The sequence below is a fragment of the Curcuma longa genome, chromosome 10, assembly GCF_044706935.1.
Source record: "Curcuma longa cultivar G26 ecotype Majalengka, Jawa Barat chromosome 10, ITB_CL_G26_1.1, whole genome shotgun sequence".
In the NCBI taxonomy this organism is placed as follows: Eukaryota; Viridiplantae; Streptophyta; class Magnoliopsida; order Zingiberales; family Zingiberaceae; genus Curcuma; species Curcuma longa.
The window spans coordinates 5882251-5902702 of record NC_133870.1 but is presented as its reverse complement, the minus strand read 5'-3'; the positions used below and the strand labels follow the sequence as shown (position 1 = coordinate 5902702).

At 36.1% G+C, this 20452-nt stretch overlaps 2 protein-coding genes across 2 annotated transcripts; both read left to right on the top strand.

Moving 5' to 3' along the window:
- The first annotated feature begins 2237 nt into the window (after nucleotides 1-2237).
- LOC141836060 (uncharacterized) lies at nucleotides 2238-7711 on the top strand. Its single transcript, XM_074723466.1, has 6 exons — nucleotides 2238-2760; nucleotides 6101-6137; nucleotides 6217-6453; nucleotides 6535-6582; nucleotides 6841-7286; nucleotides 7377-7711. The coding sequence occupies exons 1-6, from the start codon at nucleotides 2456-2458 to the stop codon at nucleotides 7468-7470; spliced, it is 1167 nt and encodes a 388-aa protein (XP_074579567.1). The 5' UTR covers nucleotides 2238-2455; the 3' UTR covers nucleotides 7471-7711.
- Nucleotides 7712-8937: 1226 nt separating this feature from the next.
- On the top strand, nucleotides 8938-19805 carry LOC141836061 (protein argonaute 16-like). The gene is made up of 23 exons (XM_074723467.1): nucleotides 8938-9004; nucleotides 12353-12569; nucleotides 12639-12850; nucleotides 13827-14045; nucleotides 14131-14267; nucleotides 14359-14456; nucleotides 14543-14640; nucleotides 14752-14914; nucleotides 15018-15134; nucleotides 15208-15315; nucleotides 15417-15479; nucleotides 15610-15735; nucleotides 15813-15978; nucleotides 16051-16163; nucleotides 16280-16414; nucleotides 16570-16700; nucleotides 16895-16960; nucleotides 18639-18702; nucleotides 18772-18883; nucleotides 18968-19041; nucleotides 19134-19228; nucleotides 19319-19350; nucleotides 19458-19805. Exons 2-23 carry the CDS (start codon nucleotides 12354-12356, stop codon nucleotides 19622-19624), a joined length of 2712 nt encoding a protein of 903 aa, XP_074579568.1. The 5' UTR covers nucleotides 8938-9004; nucleotide 12353; the 3' UTR covers nucleotides 19625-19805.
- Nucleotides 19806-20452: the final 647 nt, after the last annotated feature.

Genomic DNA, 20452 nt, shown 5'->3' with positions numbered 1-20452 from the left:
AGATATTTTTTAAATTTATTTTAATCGAAATATTTATTTTATAATAATTTTTTAATAAAAAATGACAATTGAATTTGTCTATTTATTTAACATTTTATTTGTCTTTTTGTAAAGAGTCAATAGCTGTCATAATATATTGAACACCATAATATCCGGACAGCACGTGATCTGCAGCTGAAATCACGTGTTCGTTTCCTGCGCCGGTGAGAGCGCCGTTCACATTTCCTTCGCTTTTCCTTACGCCCCCTGAAATTATCGTTATTCGTTTCCCCCCCCCCCCCCCCTTTTTGTTTGTTAAATTCACCACCCCCCTCCCATTGTTAAAAAAAGTGGCCCAAATAGGCCACAATATTTATTTAACACGAATGCTTTAATATTATTTGGTCTTAATCTTCAAGTATTTATTTATTTATTTTATTTTTTCATGTATATATTTTGATATATCATTTTTCATGATTGATTAGATGTGATCTATATTTCCAAAAATTAAATCAATCAATCATGGTATATAAAATAATAATAATAATATCTCCTTCACTCAACTTGATAATTAATTATTATTTTTAATATTTTTCCTTATTTTATAATTATTTCCCAAAAATGATAATTAATTTTGTCTATTTATTTAATTTTTTATTTATCTTTTTTTTTAATTCAAAGCGATGAGATGTCATTCTTTTTCTTCAGTAAAAGTTAGAATATGTCACTCTAACAATTTCATAAAATCGATCTCATACCCATATGTGAAGAAATAAATCAAAAAGCTCCTTTCGTGCCCTGCGTACGTGCCCCTCTACGCCCCACGTACGTGCAGGGGGTGTGATCACGTGGAGGGTTCCTCCTTCCACATCGATAGTCTCCCTTGGGAGCGGAAAGGGGACGTATAGGATAAAATTCCTGTATATATGTATATATAATTTTGATATCCTGCACTTTAAGGCTGCGTTTGGAAACGAGGGACAGTGACAGAAATACAAAAATACAGAAGACAGTGGAGACAGTGACAGAATATAAATTGTATCTGTCTTATGTTTGGTAATACAAAATATAGAAACAGAATCTCTAAGTTAAAAGACTAAATTACCCTTTGTAACCCTTAACTTTACCTTCCTGTTGCTCTCTTCGTCCTCCGCACTGCACCGCACCGGCTTCTTCCCTCTGCACCGCGTCGCCTTCCGGAGCCGATCGCCTCCGCGGCCTTCTCTCTTCGTCCTCCGCACCGCACCGCCTGCTTCCCTCCGCACCGCGTCGAGTTCCGGAGCCGATCGCCTCCGCGGCCTTCTCTCTTCGTCCTCCGCACCGCACCGCCTTCTTCCCTCCGCACCGCGTCGCCTTCCGGAGCCGATCGCCTCCGCGGCCTTCTCTCTTCGTCCTCCGCACCGCACCGGCTTCTTCCCTCCGCACCGCGTCAGGTGGAGGGTGCGAAGGTGCGAACGGCGGCGCGTGAGGAAGGGGTGCGAAGGTGCGAACAGCTGAGGGTTTAGCTGAGGGTTTTGTGGGTAAAATGGTAATTTAACTTCTTCTATCTCCGTCTAAAATCCGCTGTCTCCGATTTTCGAATGGACAGAAAAAGGACTCAGTTGGCGACGGAGACAGAGACAGAAATTGATTTTTTGTATCTGTCTCTCATTTCCAAACGGGGACAGAGATAAAAAATCAAAACTGTCTCTGTATTTCTGTCCTGTCCCCGTTTCCAAACGCAGCCTAAAATACGTGACTTGTGCGCAATATCATATTTGAGATGCCTAGAGTTGTTCCGAGTACTCGGAATATTAAACAATATTATAAATTAATTACTCATATGGTGTGTCGAATTGTTATCCCGTACTTCTTATTCGACACATCTTTTGAGTAACTAATTTTTTTTTCTTTTTAAATTTTTTTATAGTTAATACTATAATTCAATCCTTAAATTTTAAATAAAAAATTTTAAATGATTTAATCAGTAGTAAAATAAATAAATAAATAATACTTAATATTTCGAGGCCGAATATAATGTATCGAGGCTACACGTATTTTAAAGCGCATAGGGTATCAAAATTATATATATATAAAAATCTTCGAACAGCACGTGATCTGAAGCTGAAATCACGTGTTCGTTTCCTTTCCTGTGCGGCTGTGGCGTTCACATTTCCCTCTCTCTCTTTTCTTTTTTCCGCCCTGAAATTAATACTATTTGCTTTCTTTTCTAATTCATCAATAAATGCGTCAATTACTCTTCCCTTCCTTCCCCTTCCTCTTCCTCTTCCTTGATCGAGCTCGCACGAATCTGGAGACCAGGCGGAATCTTTCCCTCTATTCCAATCCCCCAATCGTCGCGCTCGCCCCTGACTGCGCTCAAAATCTCTCCTTTCGATCCGTTTCCCCTCGAAATCCGGCGATCGGAGAGGTATTGGACTGCTAGTGAGTCGAGGGGCGGGAAGGTCGGCCCTTTGCTCCTCTTTTGGGCCGGGAGATGGGAGGCGTCACGTCGTCGGTGGCGGCGAAGTTCGCATTCTTCCCGCCGAACCCTCCCTCGTACGGTGTGGCGGTCGCGGACGAGGCGGCGGGGCGGGTGGAGATGACGGGCGTGCCGCCGCGGGAGAACGTGGAGGTCCGACGGCTGCGGACGAGGCGGCGGACGGAGATCGTCGCCATGTACGTGAAGAACCCCGCGGCGCGTCTCACCGTGCTCTACTCACACGGGAACGCCGCCGACCTTGGGCAGATGTATGAGCTCTTCTGCGAGCTCAGCAAACATCTCTGCGTCAATCTTATGGGGTGAGCGAACTCGTCTCTCACTTAACCTTTGACTTTTATGTGGACGATGTTGGTCTTTGTTGGTTTCTACAATTAGTTTAGCATCTTTTAATAAGAAACAAAAGACTTTGTCTTTTCCACCCTTTCACTGAGATTCCATCTGGCTGATGAATTTGATCTTGAGTTGTGCAGCAAAATTGTTTCATCGACTAATCAGATACTTTTTTTCTTTCTCCATTGCTAGGCTTACGTAATTTTTTGTGGCTACTCTTCTCTCTACTGTAGTTTTTACTGTAGCACTTAAATTTCTTTTTCGGATCAATAAAAATGGCATTTCGATAAACTGTTTCATTGCAAATATTGGTTCAGAATGACTAGTCGATTTATATCTGCTTTCATGTTCCTTGAGAAACTGTCAACGTATCATAAAGTTAGATGGAGTTGAAAAGTTGCTTTCTCATCAGTCTTATTTTGATTCCTAAAGCTGTTTTTAGAAGAATTGGCTGTTGAGTTTAAGTTCCTTGTCTTCTTTTGATCATAATGTGCTTGAATGTCGGCCTCCTGATTTATCCATAATGGAACAGGATAGGAACATGCTCCTCAGTCCTAGTAAATGCATGATGTTCCCGCAGTGCTAAAGACAATCAGGAAAAGAAACAAACAAAAGTCTTCAAATCACTGATCTGAAACCGATCTTATCTCGAATTTAAGCCTTGGAAAGTGATAGGATAAAGATGAGACCATATTTCAGTATTTGGTGAATGATTATTATGGCTTAGAATATTTTGAGCCGACAAAGGAATCCTGTAATTGATTATTATGGCTTAGAATATTTTGAGCCAATTTAGCAAAGGAGATTCACAATAGGATTTCATACAAAAGCTATGCAATGATAGATTCATTTGCAAACAGTGTGTTATCAAGGGATCTATCAAAAAAAAAAAAAGGAAAAGAAAAAAATGGCAGATAACAAAGATAAACTCGCGATGTGAGAATTTATAGAAGAATTGAAGTTTGAAAGTTTCATTCGCTCTCACTAATCGCCAGTGATTAACTAGAGCATGCTTATCAATGTTGTGATGGCTTCCCAACAAAGAAATTACATATATATGAGAAGATGGTATAACCATTATCCTGATTTACTTTTAGGCTCTACCTTATTTTATTGTTAGATTCAGGTGTTTTCGATCAGAGGAAATATATCAAAGAGATTCTTTCTTCAATTGCCAATAATGTTTAATGAAACTTGTTAGTGGAAATGCTTATGTGGTGCAGTTTTGACCTCTTTATTTGTGCCATATATCTTATTATATTCAACTTCAAATTTCAACTCTGAGATTATATTTCAACTGAAAAAGACTAAGTTGCTGATAGAGAAAATTTGTACAAACTATAATCAATCTCAAATAACCATGTGAAAGATGTATCGTAATCTTTATGGTATATCTTCTACCATGAAATTATAAAGCCGCAAGAAATGACTAAGTTAGCATATGGTTTTTCCTATTATTATGTAAATTAATGTTGAGCAACTTGAAAGATTCTCAGAGAAGGTTTAAGGATGAAAGGAACTGCTTAGTTCAAACAAGATCCTCAAGAAGCATAATATTGTATGATTTTTTTTCTGTAAGAAGACTTAGTCAACAAACAACATAGTTGAAGTCTGAACAAAATGAAGTCTGGAATAAAGTACCAGAGTCGAATAATACTACAAGTGGACATAAGTAGCAATGTAAGTTACGGACAAACATTCAGTGCATTTGCCTGGAGGATGAAAAGATGTGTTAAAAATGTTGACAAAAAAAATCTTTTCACTTGAATGATACTTGTTTAAGATATGTTGGTTCAACTACTTAGTATTCATCTTTGAGCATTCCATGATCAACACATTTTCTTTGTTAAGATCAGTCTGAAGATCTTCCAAAATGGTGAATATAGGTGAACATGGTCCTCCTGACTCCTGACAATCAAATGCCGCTATCCTTTGTCATTCTCTGTGCAAATATTTGGAATGGTAAGCTTAGTATGTAATCAATCTTTGTTATGTGAGCATGGCAACATACAGAATCTGGTACATCAAACAATTTCTGGATTAACAAGTGGTTAATTGTCATTGTTGTACAGTTGACAAATTAGTCTTTGAGGAAATTACTTGCTTGTTGAGTGTTTGAATAAGAACTGAAATATCAGGAATTTCAAGGTTGGTGAAACATGCCATTGTCAAAATTGTTCTGGATTTCGAAATCATTGGTTGTTCATGGATGGATTAGTCAATGTTCAATTTACTCCTGTTAAGAAAGGGTCATGCATTAATTATATGGAAAGCCAAGGTCTGAAAAATGGCTCTGTGCCAGAGTTTTTGTCTGACAGGAATAGTATAGTTTTGACATCATGTTGTTCCAACACTTGGCATGCTTCATACGCATCGAAGTGTGCTGAGATGAATTTAGATGTGTTTTACTTCGTTAATGCTCTTTCCCTTAGCTTATTTACTTCTAAAAATAAGGTTATCAAATTAGATAGTCAATTGCAATTAAATTTGTTGTAATATACTGAATCCATAATCAACAACTTTGGCATGTGCACGTTAACATAAAGATAAATTCAGATAGGTTTTACTCATTTAATCATCCTTCATTAAATTTTATGCATCTATTCAAACTATATCAGCTCGATTAATTCCTATAATCTTTCACTAAACTTGTTGTCTTTTAAAATAATATTATCTTAATTACATAATTGAATTCAATTTCAGAGAAACAAACTACAACAAAATACTAAACTTTACCTGAATTAATCTTGACTCGTATAAGTTTACCAAACCATGCTGACACACGTGTGACCATTTCAGTGCCAATTTGGATTTCAAATATATGGAACACACAAAATGAGAACAATTTTATTTATCCAACATGAAAGTGATATGGATGAAATTTCTATACATTAGTTTTGGACAACTTGGATCTATTATCCAACATGAAAGTGATATTGATGAAGTCAAAAGGATAAAGCATTGAAAGAGAGGAACTTCAGAGGTGTTGTGTGATCCTGTTCACCTTAGGTTTAAAATAATTTTATGTCACTGCCGTGGCATATTACATGTATTTGAATTTTTGTTATCGAATATGAATGTCCTGCACTTTTTAAGCATCTTTATTTTGCTTTATTTATTTGTTTTCTTTCTTATGAATTTGCTCCATGTATATGAATCTGTCTTTGTGCGTTGAGAGTGCACGTGTGAAAAAGATTGTGTATGCTTGCTAGCACACTTATGACTTATTTATGACACTCGTGCTTTGGTGTTGATCTTCATGTATGAATATGGTATTTATCGATTTATATGTGGGATCTTTCTCTTCAGGTATGATTATTCTGGTTATGGACAATCTACTGGAAAGGTGGGAGAATAGTTAATTCTTTCTTGGTCATCTTTGAACCATATTAGGGCCTACTTGACCTGTCTCTTTGTGTTTGCAGCCAAGCGAGCAAAACACTTATGCAGATATAGAAGCTGCTTATAGGTGTCTTGAAGAAACATATGGAGCTCATGCAGAAAACATTATACTTTACGGCCAGTCGGTTGGTAGTGGGCCTACATTGGAATTGGCTACCCATTTACCAAACTTAAGAGCAGTTGTGCTCCACAGCCCGATTTTGTCTGGTTTGCGCGTCATGTATCCTGTGAAGTATTCATACTGGTTCGATATATATAAGGTTTTCATTTCTTTTCTGTTAGTACTTCCTTTTACATTTCCTTATGATACATAGCTCACGTTATTTGCCGATGTTCTGCAGAACATTGATAAAATTCCTTCAGTTCAATGCCCAGTGTTGGTTATACATGTAAGTAGACATTTTCAAGCAAGCTCTAGACAAGTCATTTATCGATGAACGCATATTGTTACAATAATCTTTGTTCTGAAACTGACCAAACATACTGGATCATCATCTTATGACACCGAAATCCAAAATATTTGCTCAAGCTGTTGGAATAGATATCTCCACAACATTGCACAAGCATTGATCTTCTTTTATTTCGAAAAATGTCCTAAATTCTAGGCTATTCTGCTTAAAAATAGGTTCTTCTATCGACTTTTGCAGGGAATGGCTGATGATGTGGTGGATTCATCCCATGGAAAACGCCTTTGGGAGCTTTGCAAAGAAAAATATGAACCTTTATGGATTAAGGGAGGGAATCACTGTAATTTGGAATTGTACCCAGAGTACATAAGGCATCTTAAGAAGTTCATATCGGCTATCGAGAAGACACCTCCAGCTGAAACTGCATCTACTGATCGAGCACTCGTACAAGATCCTCCTAGTTCAAGCTCTGATCATATTGATCTCCAAAGAAAAAGCACAGATAGGAGGGAAAAACCAAGGGCAAGTACTGATTGTAGAGACAAGGGTAGAAACAGTACAGATAGGAGAGACAGACCGAGAGTAAGCGTCGATAAGAAAGAAAAATCAAGAAAGAGCTTTGAAGTCACCGAAAAAGCGAGAATCAGTGTGGATCAGCAAGAGAAACCAAGGAAGAGCTTTGACCGGTCAGTCCGATAACTCTCTATCTCTTGAACATGCTTCCGAATTCATTCTTGAATCTTGTTTTCTGATATCTACTCTGAAATTGGTTGCAGGTTCGGAGGGATGATGAAGTCGGTAGGCTTGTGTAATATTGACTGTTTCAGAGTCCCTGCTTCTCAACTGGAGGAGTGCAAAGGCGAGTGCTAGTATTCAGTTGCATGATTCATGAACATCTCCACAGTGATTGTTTAGATTCTACGAGGAGGCGATTTAAGTGATGGAAATGTAGTTTTGTTCATCGAAGAAGGGATCAACATTAGTTGTTTTGTAAGTTGTCCTCATGATGGAAATTAAGTTTTCCCCTGTGTTCGTTCTCCAGCTGAATAAAAACAAAAGCAATGTTTCCAACTACTTATACAACTTAGCCATGCTCTCTATTTTGAGAATTTTCAAGTCAACGTGTTCTTTTTAAGTCAAACTTGATTGTGTGACCGTCATTAGTAAGATTATGCACTAACTCTGATGTATCAGCGGTTTCACACGGTCGATCTCACGATCATATGTAAGAAAATAAATTGAGAAGTTGTAGTTAATCATTTTATTTTATCCCTACGGTTACCGTCAAAGTAACAATTAAGAGCATCAAAATGTGAATCTTATTAAGGATAAAGGATGAATATTTAAAAAGTCAACAGTTGACTATTCATAAATTACATTTCAAAAAATGATAATCCCAGTAGCCACATCTCTGGGGGTGGCCGGTTCGGTCCCACGGAAGTTTCCCACCGACCATCAGGGTAAATCGGGAAGCGCAAACGGCGGCCAATCCAGATGCCCAGTATCCTTTGATTGCGTTCCCCATTTGGAGGAAAATTCCTGCAAATACGCCGTAGTTGGGGATCGAACGCAGGTCTCTGAGTTACAATCCGGATGTCCTACCGTTGCACCAAAACTGTAGTGGGTAAACTTTTTATAGTAACCGACCCCACCGTCGAAACGGCCCCATATCAGAAAACCCCCTAGGTTGATAAGAGCATACTGCCGAAACAGCACTTTAGCCGAGCTAACACATGAATCGCACAGCACCTCAGTCAACAAATATATGTTGCTAAGAGGATTCGAACTCAAAACCTCAAGCAATAGGTGTCTCCATACTTACCACTTGGGATAAGACACTTCAACAGTAGTTAATTATTTTATTTTATCCCTACGGTTACCGTCAAAGTAACAATTAAGAGCATCAAAGTGTGAATCTTATTAAGGATAAAGGATGAATATTTTAAAAGTCAACTGTTGACTATTCATAAATTACATTTCAAATTTATAATCATGGGAAAGATTAAAGATGATAATAACATTATTATTATTATTATTATTTTCTTAATTGAATATACGACATAAATAATTATAGTTTTCTTCCTTTCTTCCCTCCATTTGAAGTCTCATCCTCTCAAGTAAACACAGGTTATTACTTGAAACGGAAAGAGCATTTGAAATCCGAAACCGAACAGTCGGAAAATGGCAAACCCTAATTTACCTCCACATGACTATATATATGCACACGCGTCTTCGAGAATGTACCCGGAACCCATCGTTTTTACTGGCGATGCTCCTTTTCCCTCCTCTTCCTCCTCCTTGAGAAGAGAGCGAGCAGGACGGTGAGAGAGAGAGAGAGAGAGAGTGAGAGGCGACGAGGTCATCGAAAGGGGAACTCCATCGCATTCTCCAAATCCTGTTCGAGGTCGTCAGTTCCTCTTCTTTCTTTCTCGTTTCGAGTTCTTGTTTCGGATCCCTGCTGCTCGCTGATGGGGGAACCGGATTTTGATGGGCTGTTGTGGTTCTTATTGTTCTTTGGATTCGCGTGTCGCTATATGGATGTGTTTTCTTGTCTCGTGTTTTCGACCATGATAGTTGGCACAGTTTACTAGGGGAGCTGGTTTGGTTGCGGAGAGGAATTGATCCTCTTTTGCCTGTTTCGGTAGCCCACTGCTTGGCGATTGTTGCTGGGAATTATCGCGATTTGGTGTAGACGGCTTTTTGCAATCTGCATTGCTCGACTCTGTTGGCTGGGTGGCTGGCATTGGTGGATTAGCTTCCTGAGAAATTTGTGCTTAGGTTTTGTTCATTGGAGAAAATGCATCTCAAATTCTTGGTTTTTTTGTCTTTACTACTTACTAGGAGAGAAATAAGGAGGAAAGAAATTATGAAACAAGTTATCAGTTGAGTAGAAGGAAATAAAGCTGGAGTTATTAATAAATGCAAGCTAAGCAAGTGAGGATATTACTTTCTACCTTTTCTTCAGTTGTAGTAAACATGGTGCGATGGAAGTGAAAGTGAGGAAGATTTTAGGGCAAACATCAAAAGGGTGCCCCATTTTCAAATAATATTAAATTTACTATAACCCAACTCGGTTGCCTTGATAAATAGATCGAGAGCTGAACTCATTAAAGGGTGGCGATTTAGTTTAGGCCATTTCCACCCAACTTTGAAGTTTTTCCTTGTCTGCTCATGTTTCCACTACACCTCTCCATTTGACCGTGCTTTCTCTTCATTCTTTGTCGGTTTTCTGTGAAATTTTTTTCAAATGTATGGCTACTAGCTTGATACTTTAAGTGGTTTAGGCTCAGGGTTTTAAGTTATTCCAAAGAGCATGTAAAATCAATGCAATAATATTAGAGTTTATCGATTTTAAAATTGCTACATTGATAATCAAGGCTCAACGGTCAAAGATTAATGCAACTTACAGCTCTATAAGTTCCAACATAGCATTTGATTGTATTCGTTGGACTTTATGGAGTTGTAAGATGTAATAGTCTTACACATGTGATCAATTTTGCTTCATGTAAAAATTTAAAGCTTATGCTTGATGTATTAATTTGTTTAAAAGTGATCCAAAATAGAGTTCTAGAGTCTAGTGAACACAATGGAATGAGATCTCAAGAAATCAAAAAAGGTTAAACAATGTCACTCTAAATCTTTTTTGAATGTTCTTGGATTAGATTTTTCACTAGTCATTACTTGTTCTTGAATCTCAATAGAACCCAAGAACTACTGCAAATTTTATAGTCTCAACCATTTCTCAACAACTTTAAGCAAACCCTTTTAATATCACATAATCCTCTATAGCTAACTTTCGGTGATTTTCCTCTAGTATCCTCATCTTCGACACCCACATCCAATATGAAAGTGTCCTCAACTATATTAGCTTGACTTGTTATCACATGGAAGAATGAGTCATTTAGATTTTAAATTGTCAACATTAGATTGTAGAAATCAACTCAAAATGCATAAAGAGCATGTGTTCTTTCTCGTCCAATGTTGCATTGTTTAGGTCGACAAAATGTTGCGTTGTGTCAAATTGTCAATTGCTATCCTCTGCTCAAGCTAGTTTAATTTGTGCTTTTGGCTAACTATATGATTTTTTGGGTTTTGCTTAATGGACAAGGAGAAAATCCATTCCTGCCTAAGACTATCAATGTGAGATAGGTTTTCAACAGAAATAGGTGAATCCTCGAATGAAATGGAACAACAACTTAATAGTATCTATATGGTCTTATGGGAGAACATGTAGTTGTAGCAATTTTATCCAAAACTGCTACACCTTGGCGCAATTTTGACCAAAACTGGTATAGGTGGTTTAGGTACAAAATTTTGGACACTAAACGCATGGATAGACATAGCTGGTTGTAGGGGGTTTAATGGTGTGTATTTATTGTGAAGTTTGATGACTTTTTGCCATTGAAGTAGTTTTCGTCAAAACTACTACAAGGCCTTAAATTCATCAAAATGGGTAGGGGATGACACAAAATGCCAACTTGGTTTCAAGAGTCATATGATGTCATTTCTTGTAAAAAATGAACTAGTGTAGAGTGTAGATGTTGCAGTATGGCCCTAGGGTAGAATATGCAGCTGTAGTAGTTTTGTCTTGGACCAGTTTTGACCAAAATTGCTATAGGTGTCTCAGATGCAAAATTTAGCAACAAAAGGCATAGGCAGACGTAGTGGAATGCAGGGGGTTCAAGAATATGCTTAAATGTTCAAAACTACAACATGGGGTCATGTACATCAATAAATATGCAAATTGACATATGTGGTGTTAGGGAGATACATCAACTCAGTTAATTGTGAAAATGACACATGTTCCCATAAGCCAATAAAAAAGAACAAAAACAATGATTAAAAAAAGACACAATTAACACAAAGAAATGGAAATGGATCAAGAAAAAAGCAAAAATATAAATAAAAACAAGAAACATGCATGAGGACACAAGGGGTTAATTAGAGAAGGAGGGGAGGTTCACCGACAACTTAGAGGGAAATGAAGCTCAACAAAACAAAAAGATGGATGATAAAACACTACAGTAAAAAATTGGTCAGCCGCTTCCGTTCTTGGACTATTTATCAAGGCAATTGCGTTGGGTTACAGTAGTTGGAATGGCCAAGAAAAGAATATTTAGGGCAAACAAGATGAGGTGGGGGTACCCTTTTGATATTATTTTAAAATGGGGTGCCCGTTTGACGATAATGATAATAAGGGATGCCCTTTTGATTTTTTTCACAAGATTTTATAAGTTCTTTCAGCAATTTAACTGTTTCCTTACTCTTATACTTTCTTTCATCCAAGTAAACACAACATTTATGTTTTACTTTATCTATCTATCTATCTATCTATCTATCTATATATATATATATATATATATGAAATTTTGTTCTGAGGCTTGGTTAAGTAAGCCGAATTTATATGACTAGGGAATTTGTTTCTCTCTCTTTTTAACCCAATGATGTTTGATGTGAATTTTCAATAAACTGTTACTCTCCTCCTGAAGGTCCATTGCTTGAATTTCTTTGTTATTTTGTGATGTCACTGAATCAGAATCTTCTTTCAAGCGCAGAAATATTTACAGATTTAATGCATTCTTTTGTAAATTTGTTATGATTTTGCTTCTTTAAATTCAAAGTTTATTGCCATCTTGTGCTTGTGCTCAAAGTGAATTTATCAGTCCATTAAGTTTCAGTTTTACTCTTCTGTTATTTTCTACACTCTATTTGTGTTTTGATATCTGTCTTATACATCCATTCATTGCAACAGTATGACTTCTCAAGGTGGCAAAGTTGAAGGAGATGGCATGTTTTCCTCTCAGAAAATAGCAGACAGTGCTTGCTGTACAAAATCTGAGACGAATGTTCGAATAAGCTCCCCAATGTCTAGGCCTGCTTATGGTACTGATGGACGAGTAATCCAGCTGCTTGCAAACCATTTCAATGTTAAATTTACTCAGCATGATGCAGTTTTCTATAATTACTCTGTAAGTATGCAGTGTTTCCCCTATGATGAGTTGATTATTATCTTTACTTTGCTTAATCCATAAATGTAGATCACTATAAAATCCAACAATAAGATTGATGACACTACTGCAATCAGTAAAGGCTTAGGGAGAAAGGTCTTGGACAAGCTATACCAGACTTATAGTTCTGAACTTAATGGCAAGGAGTTTGCTTATGATGGTGCAAAGAGCTTATTTACTGTTGGCCCTCTACCACAGAACAATTTTGAATTTACAGTTGTTCTTGATGATTCATCATCCAGGTAATGAATTGTTTGAGACTTGTTGCCATTAATTTGTTTACTTGACTTGGAATTTTAGCAATTTCAGGGACAAATATTGTATTCTTCTGGAAATGTTAGATTTTATGGCAATATTATTGAGTTGAGTGTTTGATGATAATGAACCTTGTATAGAAGCTCCTAGTTCGCCATTTCCTCATATTCTGTAGAATATCATTAGAATTTAGAAGTGCTAAATGTCATTGGACTTTCTCAGGACAAATTAGTTGTGAATTTTGATGGCTAGTGAGTTATTTCAATGTGGTAATATCAGCATAATGATGTTACGATACTAAGTTTGTTTTAATATATTGGTTTATGGAAGTGCTAAATGTCATTGGATTTTCTCAGGACATGTTTGTTATGTTGATTATAGAAGAACAGGTATTAAAAAGCAGTATGCAGCTGAGTCATTGCATAATGTATAGGCAGTATGCAGCCACATGTTGATGCCTATATGGTCCATATTTTTCTAAAAAAAACAATATCAGATAATGACAATAATGTGTAACAACATGTGCCGAGAAAATAATGAGCATAATCTATTATATAAGACATCAAATTGATCAACCTATGCAATAATTGTAAGCAAAATTTATTTCACCTATCACTTAATAATTATATGAATTATCCTAGAATCCAAAATTTCATATCATTATTTTGTATCTAAGTCTAATCAAAATATATACATTGCTTGCTTCTTGTTTGTTTAGTGTCAACTGGATTTTGAACATGATTTGGATTTTAATTTGAACATGATTTGGATTTTAACAAGCTAGCTAGTGTCTTGCTTGCATGATTCTTATGCGGTCATAAGCTGATGTTATATAGTCCATTGCATAAGCTTATGCAGCCGCATAAACAGATTAATTGCAAACCTTGTAAAACAATGTAAGAGAGTTATTTTTAGGGTTGTAGCATTAGTCAAAGTTGGCAACAAACTCTTTCAATTTTGCAGATCTGCTGGTGGAAATCCAGGAAAAGGGAGCCCAACTGAAGGCGACCAGAAACGATTAAAACATTCATATCTTACAAGGACATATAATGTTGAAATAAGGTTTGCAACAATGATTCCACTTGAAACTATTGCACATGCTTTAAAAGGCATCGACTCAGAGCACACTAATGATGCTCTTCGAGTACTTGACATCATTTTAAGGCAACAACATGCAAAAAGGTCTAGCTCTCAATTGCTTTGTTAAATTAGTTTGTTTTCTATATTACATAGTTACAACTGAATTTCATTGTCCTCATGATTGCAGCGGTTGCGTCCTTATTAAGCAGTCTTTTTTTTATGGTAACCAAGCAAACTTTGTAGATTTAGGCGGTGGAGTTACTGGTTGCCGAGGTATACACACGAGCTTTCGCACCACAGGAGCTGGTCTATCATTGAACATTGGTGTCACTCACACTCTCGCTCTCTCTGTACGCACACACATCATTAACTGAACTCAAGACATTGAATTTTCTTTTCTACTTTCTGTTTGCAGATGTTTCTACCACTTTGATTATGAGTCCTGGTCCTGTCTTGAATTTTTTGCTGGCTAATCAAAATGTTCAGAATCATCTTCAAATTGACTGGGTCAAAGTATATAATATCTTGTAGTCAACTTCTATGTTGTCTCAGGTGTTTTCTTATAAGGCTACTACAGATTATTAAATGGAATTTTACAGGCCAAAAGGATGCTGAAAAACATTAGAATTAAAACTGAATACAACAAGAAGGAATTCAAGATAACTGGGATAAGTGAATTGCCTTGCAACCAGCAGTTGTATGTTAATTATGCTTTCTTTTTTAAAAAACATTTTCTGTATAATTTTTTTTATCTCACCATATTACCTTTTGCATGCTATTTTTTGAAATTTTGTATATATGCATGCAGATTTAACATGAAAGTAAGAAACAGCGATGGAGAATCTCAGATGGTTGAGATCACAGTGTATGATTATTTTCGAGAGAACCATGGTATTGACTTAAAATGGTCAGCTTATGCACCATGCCTTGATGTGGGCAAACCAACACGGCCTAATTATCTACCTGTTGAGGTTTATGATATTTGACTCATTACTCTGGCAAATTTTAGTTATGGCCCTTTCTTTAATTTCATATCTTTTTATTTGCACTTAAGTGAAATCATTGTATTTGCAGCTTTGCGACATAATTCCTTTACAATGTTACACCAAGGCATTGTCTTCTCAACAAAGGGCTTCACTAGTTGAAAAGTCCAGGCAGAAACCACAGGAAAGAATCAGTGTGGTGACAAATGTAGGCTCTTTTGCTTTTATATGTACTTAATTGTAGTTTTATGCATCATTGCTAATTATTCCTACTGTCACAGTTTCTAAAGAAAAATCAGTATGATGAGGATCCAATTCTTAGTGCTTGTGGTCTTTACATAGATAAGCAACTGATGAAGTTGGATGGTCGTGTTCTTCATGCACCAATGGTAGTCATCTGGGTTCTTGCCTAACATCCATATTGCTGAAAAATATGATTATTTTTGTGATACTGTACTATTCATTTAAATGACAAATTTTCTTAACATAGCTGAAGATTGGTAATGAGGAAGATCTTGTGCCTCAAAATGGACGATGGAACTTTAACCAAAAGGTAATTTTGCTATTCTCCGTCAACGGTACTCTCTACCATCAAGGTTAATTATTCTTGGGTCTCAATCCTCCATTATCAATTTCCTTTCTGGTTTCCTATCCTAGTCTGAAATTCATTTGTCTTGTATCAGAGACTATTGAGTCCTGTCAAAATTGGTCAAAAGGACCAGTATTGGGCTATTGTCAATTTTTCTGCTCGTTGTGATTTGAGTTACCTATCAAGGGAGCTTCTTAACTGTGCAAGAAATAAAGGAATTGTAGGTTCCATTTTCATGTTTATCTGAATTATTTTCTACTGCTGAGTCTATGTGACGTCTTTATTTGGTTTTCATAGCAAATGGAGCGGCCATACACCATTATTGAAGAGGATCGACAATGGTTGAAATCTAGTCCTGTTGTAAGAGTGGAACGGATGTTTGAGAAGATGATGCCACATATTCCAGAGAAACCACAATTTCTTCTTTGTGTCTTGCCTGAGAAAAAAAATTCTGAAATATATGGTTAGATAATATTCCTCTCTAATTTGATTATTTTGAACATTACTAGAAATAGTTATACTATCTTCTCTGTAGGACCATGGAAGAAGAAGAATCTTGTAGAAATGGGTATTGTTACTCAATGCATCTCTCCTAACAAGATCAATGATCAGTATCTAACCAATGTCCTTCTTAAAATAAATGCTAAGGTATGTAAGATAATTATGGATAGGTGTTTATTCTGTAGCCTAACAAGACATTTATTGAACTTCTATTGTTACTATTGAACTGATTCCTTGTATTTTTACCTCTTTTGCCTGATGAGCTTGGTGGCATCAATTCTCTACTCGCTATCGAGCATACGCGAAGCATACCCCTAATCAATGATTTTGTTACGATGATTTTCGGAATGGATGTTTCTCATGGTTCTCGTCATTCTGATTTGCCATCAGTTGCAGCGGTATGCCACTAATCATGAATTTTGGTCACTAAATATACTGGATTTATAGTGATGCATTATATAGTAACAAAAGAATTATATGATAGCTGGCTTATATTCAACTTTCTCAATAGGTACAATTCTTTATATTTATTTGTAATTTTGTCTACACACAGGTAGTTGGTTCTAGACAGTGGCCTTTGGTGTCAAGATACAGAGCATCTGTGACAACACAATCTAGTAAATTGGAAATGATTGATTCTTTATTTAAGCTTGGAGCAGATGGAAAAGATGAGGGAATGATCAGGTTTTTTTTTCTTTTTTGAAAGTACCATTGAGTTAATTGTAAATTTATAGAGCACAAAGTTTTCATGCCGGCAATGATTGTTTTTACCTTTTTTACTACAATAACAGTCAGAACAATTTGTTGGATCAGTGTTCTTTTGTATTGGAAAAAACATATTTATTTCAAGTGATCAATTTTATTTTTGAAAATGTCAGAGAGCTGTTGATTGACTTCTACAACTCTACTAATGGCAAGAAACCTACTCAAATTGTCATTTTCAGGTAAACTTGTCTTTCTCACAAAGGCTTCGATTTGCACCATGCAAGTTTAGATTATTTCATTGTCAATTTGATGGGTATTTATGCACTTTCTTTTTTCTATATTGCAGTAAATATTGAGATGCCTATTAAAATTGGTTGTTATATGAATAAATGTCTACACAGTATGTTGAAGAATTTTATTCTCAATTTTGATATACTTATTTTAGAGCAACGATTTTGAAACTTGCTTGTATATGCTTCAATACTCTCTGAGTCATTCCTTAACTTATGTTTTAGATCTATGATTTAGATTGAGACTCATGAGACTCCTTAATCTTTTATCTCATTTTTCTGTTAAATATTACGGCCATTCTCTAAGGAGTCATCTTTGGAAGAAACTTGGATTTATAGCACCTGGCTCAAATTTTAAATAAATGTAATCTACTTGTATGTCTCCTTCATCAGACTGTTTTAATAAGTTAATAACTTCTCATGCTGTCCCATATTGCATGAGACATGTGGATCCATAACATTGGTCTGTTCTGTGCAAGAATATGTTTGATTCATGAGTCTTGATTTGTATAATTATATTCATGGATACCTGGATTTCTGAACTGAAAACTTGTTTCTTTTTACAGTGATAAATTTGTTAACTTGTTCTATTGACAATTAAATTCTTATAAAACACTTAAATATTGAAGATTCTTGGGCTTCTGTATGAATGTTCACTTCCCTAATCATACAGCAACCATAGTTGATACTTGATATTATTCAAATATTCGAAAAATATGCATCTCACTTGTGAAAGAGAGCCTGAGACAAATAGAAATTTCACATCTATTATTTCAATTATGTTGGAAAATATCATGAAATGACTCATTTACATAAGCAAGAAATATGACCTCAAGATATTGCTTACCTATCTTGTATTCTGATGCTCAGCATTATTGAAGACATAAATTCTATTCTAGACGCATGATGGGTGTCTAAAGAGCTGACCAAGATCTCTCAAAAATTTGACTCAAATTAGCCACACCCTAAGGATCAGGTGGACTGCTTGAAGTGATATATACTATAATAGTAACTTGTCTGATCTTGTTATGCTATAAAATTGTTTTTGAGAAATGATAGACTGCATGAAAATAAAATCCCAGCATGACACACACACTGCATGGAGGTGGGGCCCATGCCTTGTGTGTCATGCTGGGATTTCATGTTGCATTTTCATGCAGTCTATCATTGCTCATTGTTTTTTTCCCCAAAGTGTTGCGTACTAGGATGGGAATTTGTCATTTTTATTGATTATGCCATGCTATTCAATTGGTCTTTGAATTTCTCCATATGATATATACCTCTAGTACTTGGACCTTTCATTGAACCCCTCAGGATCCATTTGGGGATATAGACACTTAGATAATGAAACTTCACATATTTGTAAGACACTTGATGCCTCCACTTCCCATGTTAAAATTTTCACAAATAGCCTTGCTGGATACTTAAAAATCTACACCGACACTTGCACCTAAATTTGGGGGCAAGGGTTCCAATTTTTTCAGTTTTGGGTTTTCTGGGTGTGTTTTTGGGATTTTCTTCTCTATCATGCCTCATGGTTTGGTTTCTTATCTCCCAAATATTGAGTATATTTTTTGCTTTATTTTGTTTGCTTGAAAGGATGTTCTTTTCTCTTTCAATATTCCAGGGATGGTGTTGGTGAGTCCCAATTTAATCAAGTTCTGAATGTGGAGCTAACTCAATTCCTCAAGGTGCTGACATAAAATCACGAGGCATTTTATTATGTTCCTTGTTTTTGTTTCTGAAATATGTGGTTCCAGGTATTTGAGCATCTAGGGGAACCTACACCTCCTAAGTTCACTGTCATTGTGGCACAGAAAAACCATCATACTAAGCTTTTTCTTGCTGACGGCTCCGCAAATGTTCCGCCTGGTAGCTCTGTTAATTGGAAAAATCCATCCATAGCAGGATGCTCTACGTGTCCTGATTCTGTTTGTTTCACTGTTTTTGTAACAGGAACAGTTGTCGACACAAAGGTGGTTCACCCAAGGAACTATGACTTCTACATGTGCCCTCAGGCTGGAATGATTGTGAGTTTCCTACTTCATGTTTTCGGTGAAGCTCTCTGAGAAGATGGGAAGAGGAAGAGAGCTACTTATCCTCCTACATTATTTTGTGTCAGGGAACATCAAGGCCCGTCCATTACAATGTATTGCTCGACGAGATTGGGTTCTCCCCCGACGATCTACAGAAATTTGTTCATTCACTTTCTTATGTGTAAGTTACATTTCATTCTGAACCTTCTTCCATTGTCAATAAGTTCTGTACAGAATAACAAACTTGTGTCATTTCTTTCACTGAAAGCAGCTACCAGAGGAGCGCCAGTGCCGTATCGATGGGTAAACTGATTGTTTGGTGAACCGTGTGAATTTGTTTCCTTGCTACTTTTTGTTTCTCGTTACAGAATCTTTATAACAAGTGTGTTGTTCTATCAAATTCTCTTCAGTGGCTCCTATTTGCTATGCGCATTTGGCGGCTTCGCAAATGTCACAGTTCGTCAAGTTAGATGCTGCAGAAGAACCTTCCTCTGAGGCTTCATCTGAAGAAAGAACGACATTTCCGCAGCTCCCAAAACTGCACGAGAAGGTCCGCCACACCATGTTCTTTTGCTGAAGAGTTAAACCACCTGACTCTCTCCCTGGGTTCATTTTCTTTTGCTAACAACTTGATGCTTAACATATCATATCATTTATTGTAAACGAAGAAATTTCAGTTCAAATATAATTTTTTGTCAGAGGTGTAAATAACAAATCCTGGATCAGTCGAATTGAGAGTTTATTCTCACTATTCCTTTGGTTCAATGATCAAATTCAATGAAGGTGGGTACATTATATGTACGGCCGTTAGGTAGGATTTGAAGTTTTGTTTTGGTTAATGACTTGAGTTATTTATTTATTTATTTATTGTTTGTGTGCGCGCCAGCGGTTTGTTTTTAAACAAGAAAAGAAGATTTGATCAATACTGATAAAATTAAATAAAATTTATTTAAATATAAAGAAGATTTAAAGTTAACTCATCTAGTGGAATTAGATTTAATTATTGTTGTTGTGTTTGACATTTTGTATAAGTTTGAAACATATATATTGATATTCAAATTTGATGATATTCAAATTTGATTTGAAATTTAAAAATATAAATAACTTTGACTAAAGTTCCATTCAAAATAAAAATTCAAGTTCAATTTAAATTATTCAAATTTAATTTAAACAGAATTAAATTATAATTTAAAATAATTTAAATATATTTAAATTAATATTATATAAAAATAATTAGAATTTGATTCAATTTCAAATTTGATAAGTGCTTGAGTATTGTGATGATTTTGAAATTATAAGTAAACTACAGAAGGGTAAAATGAAACCTTTAGCCTTTAATTTCATCGATCGATCATAACTGTCATCTCTTTGTCACATGTGTGTATGACTGACTACCGGTCTACCA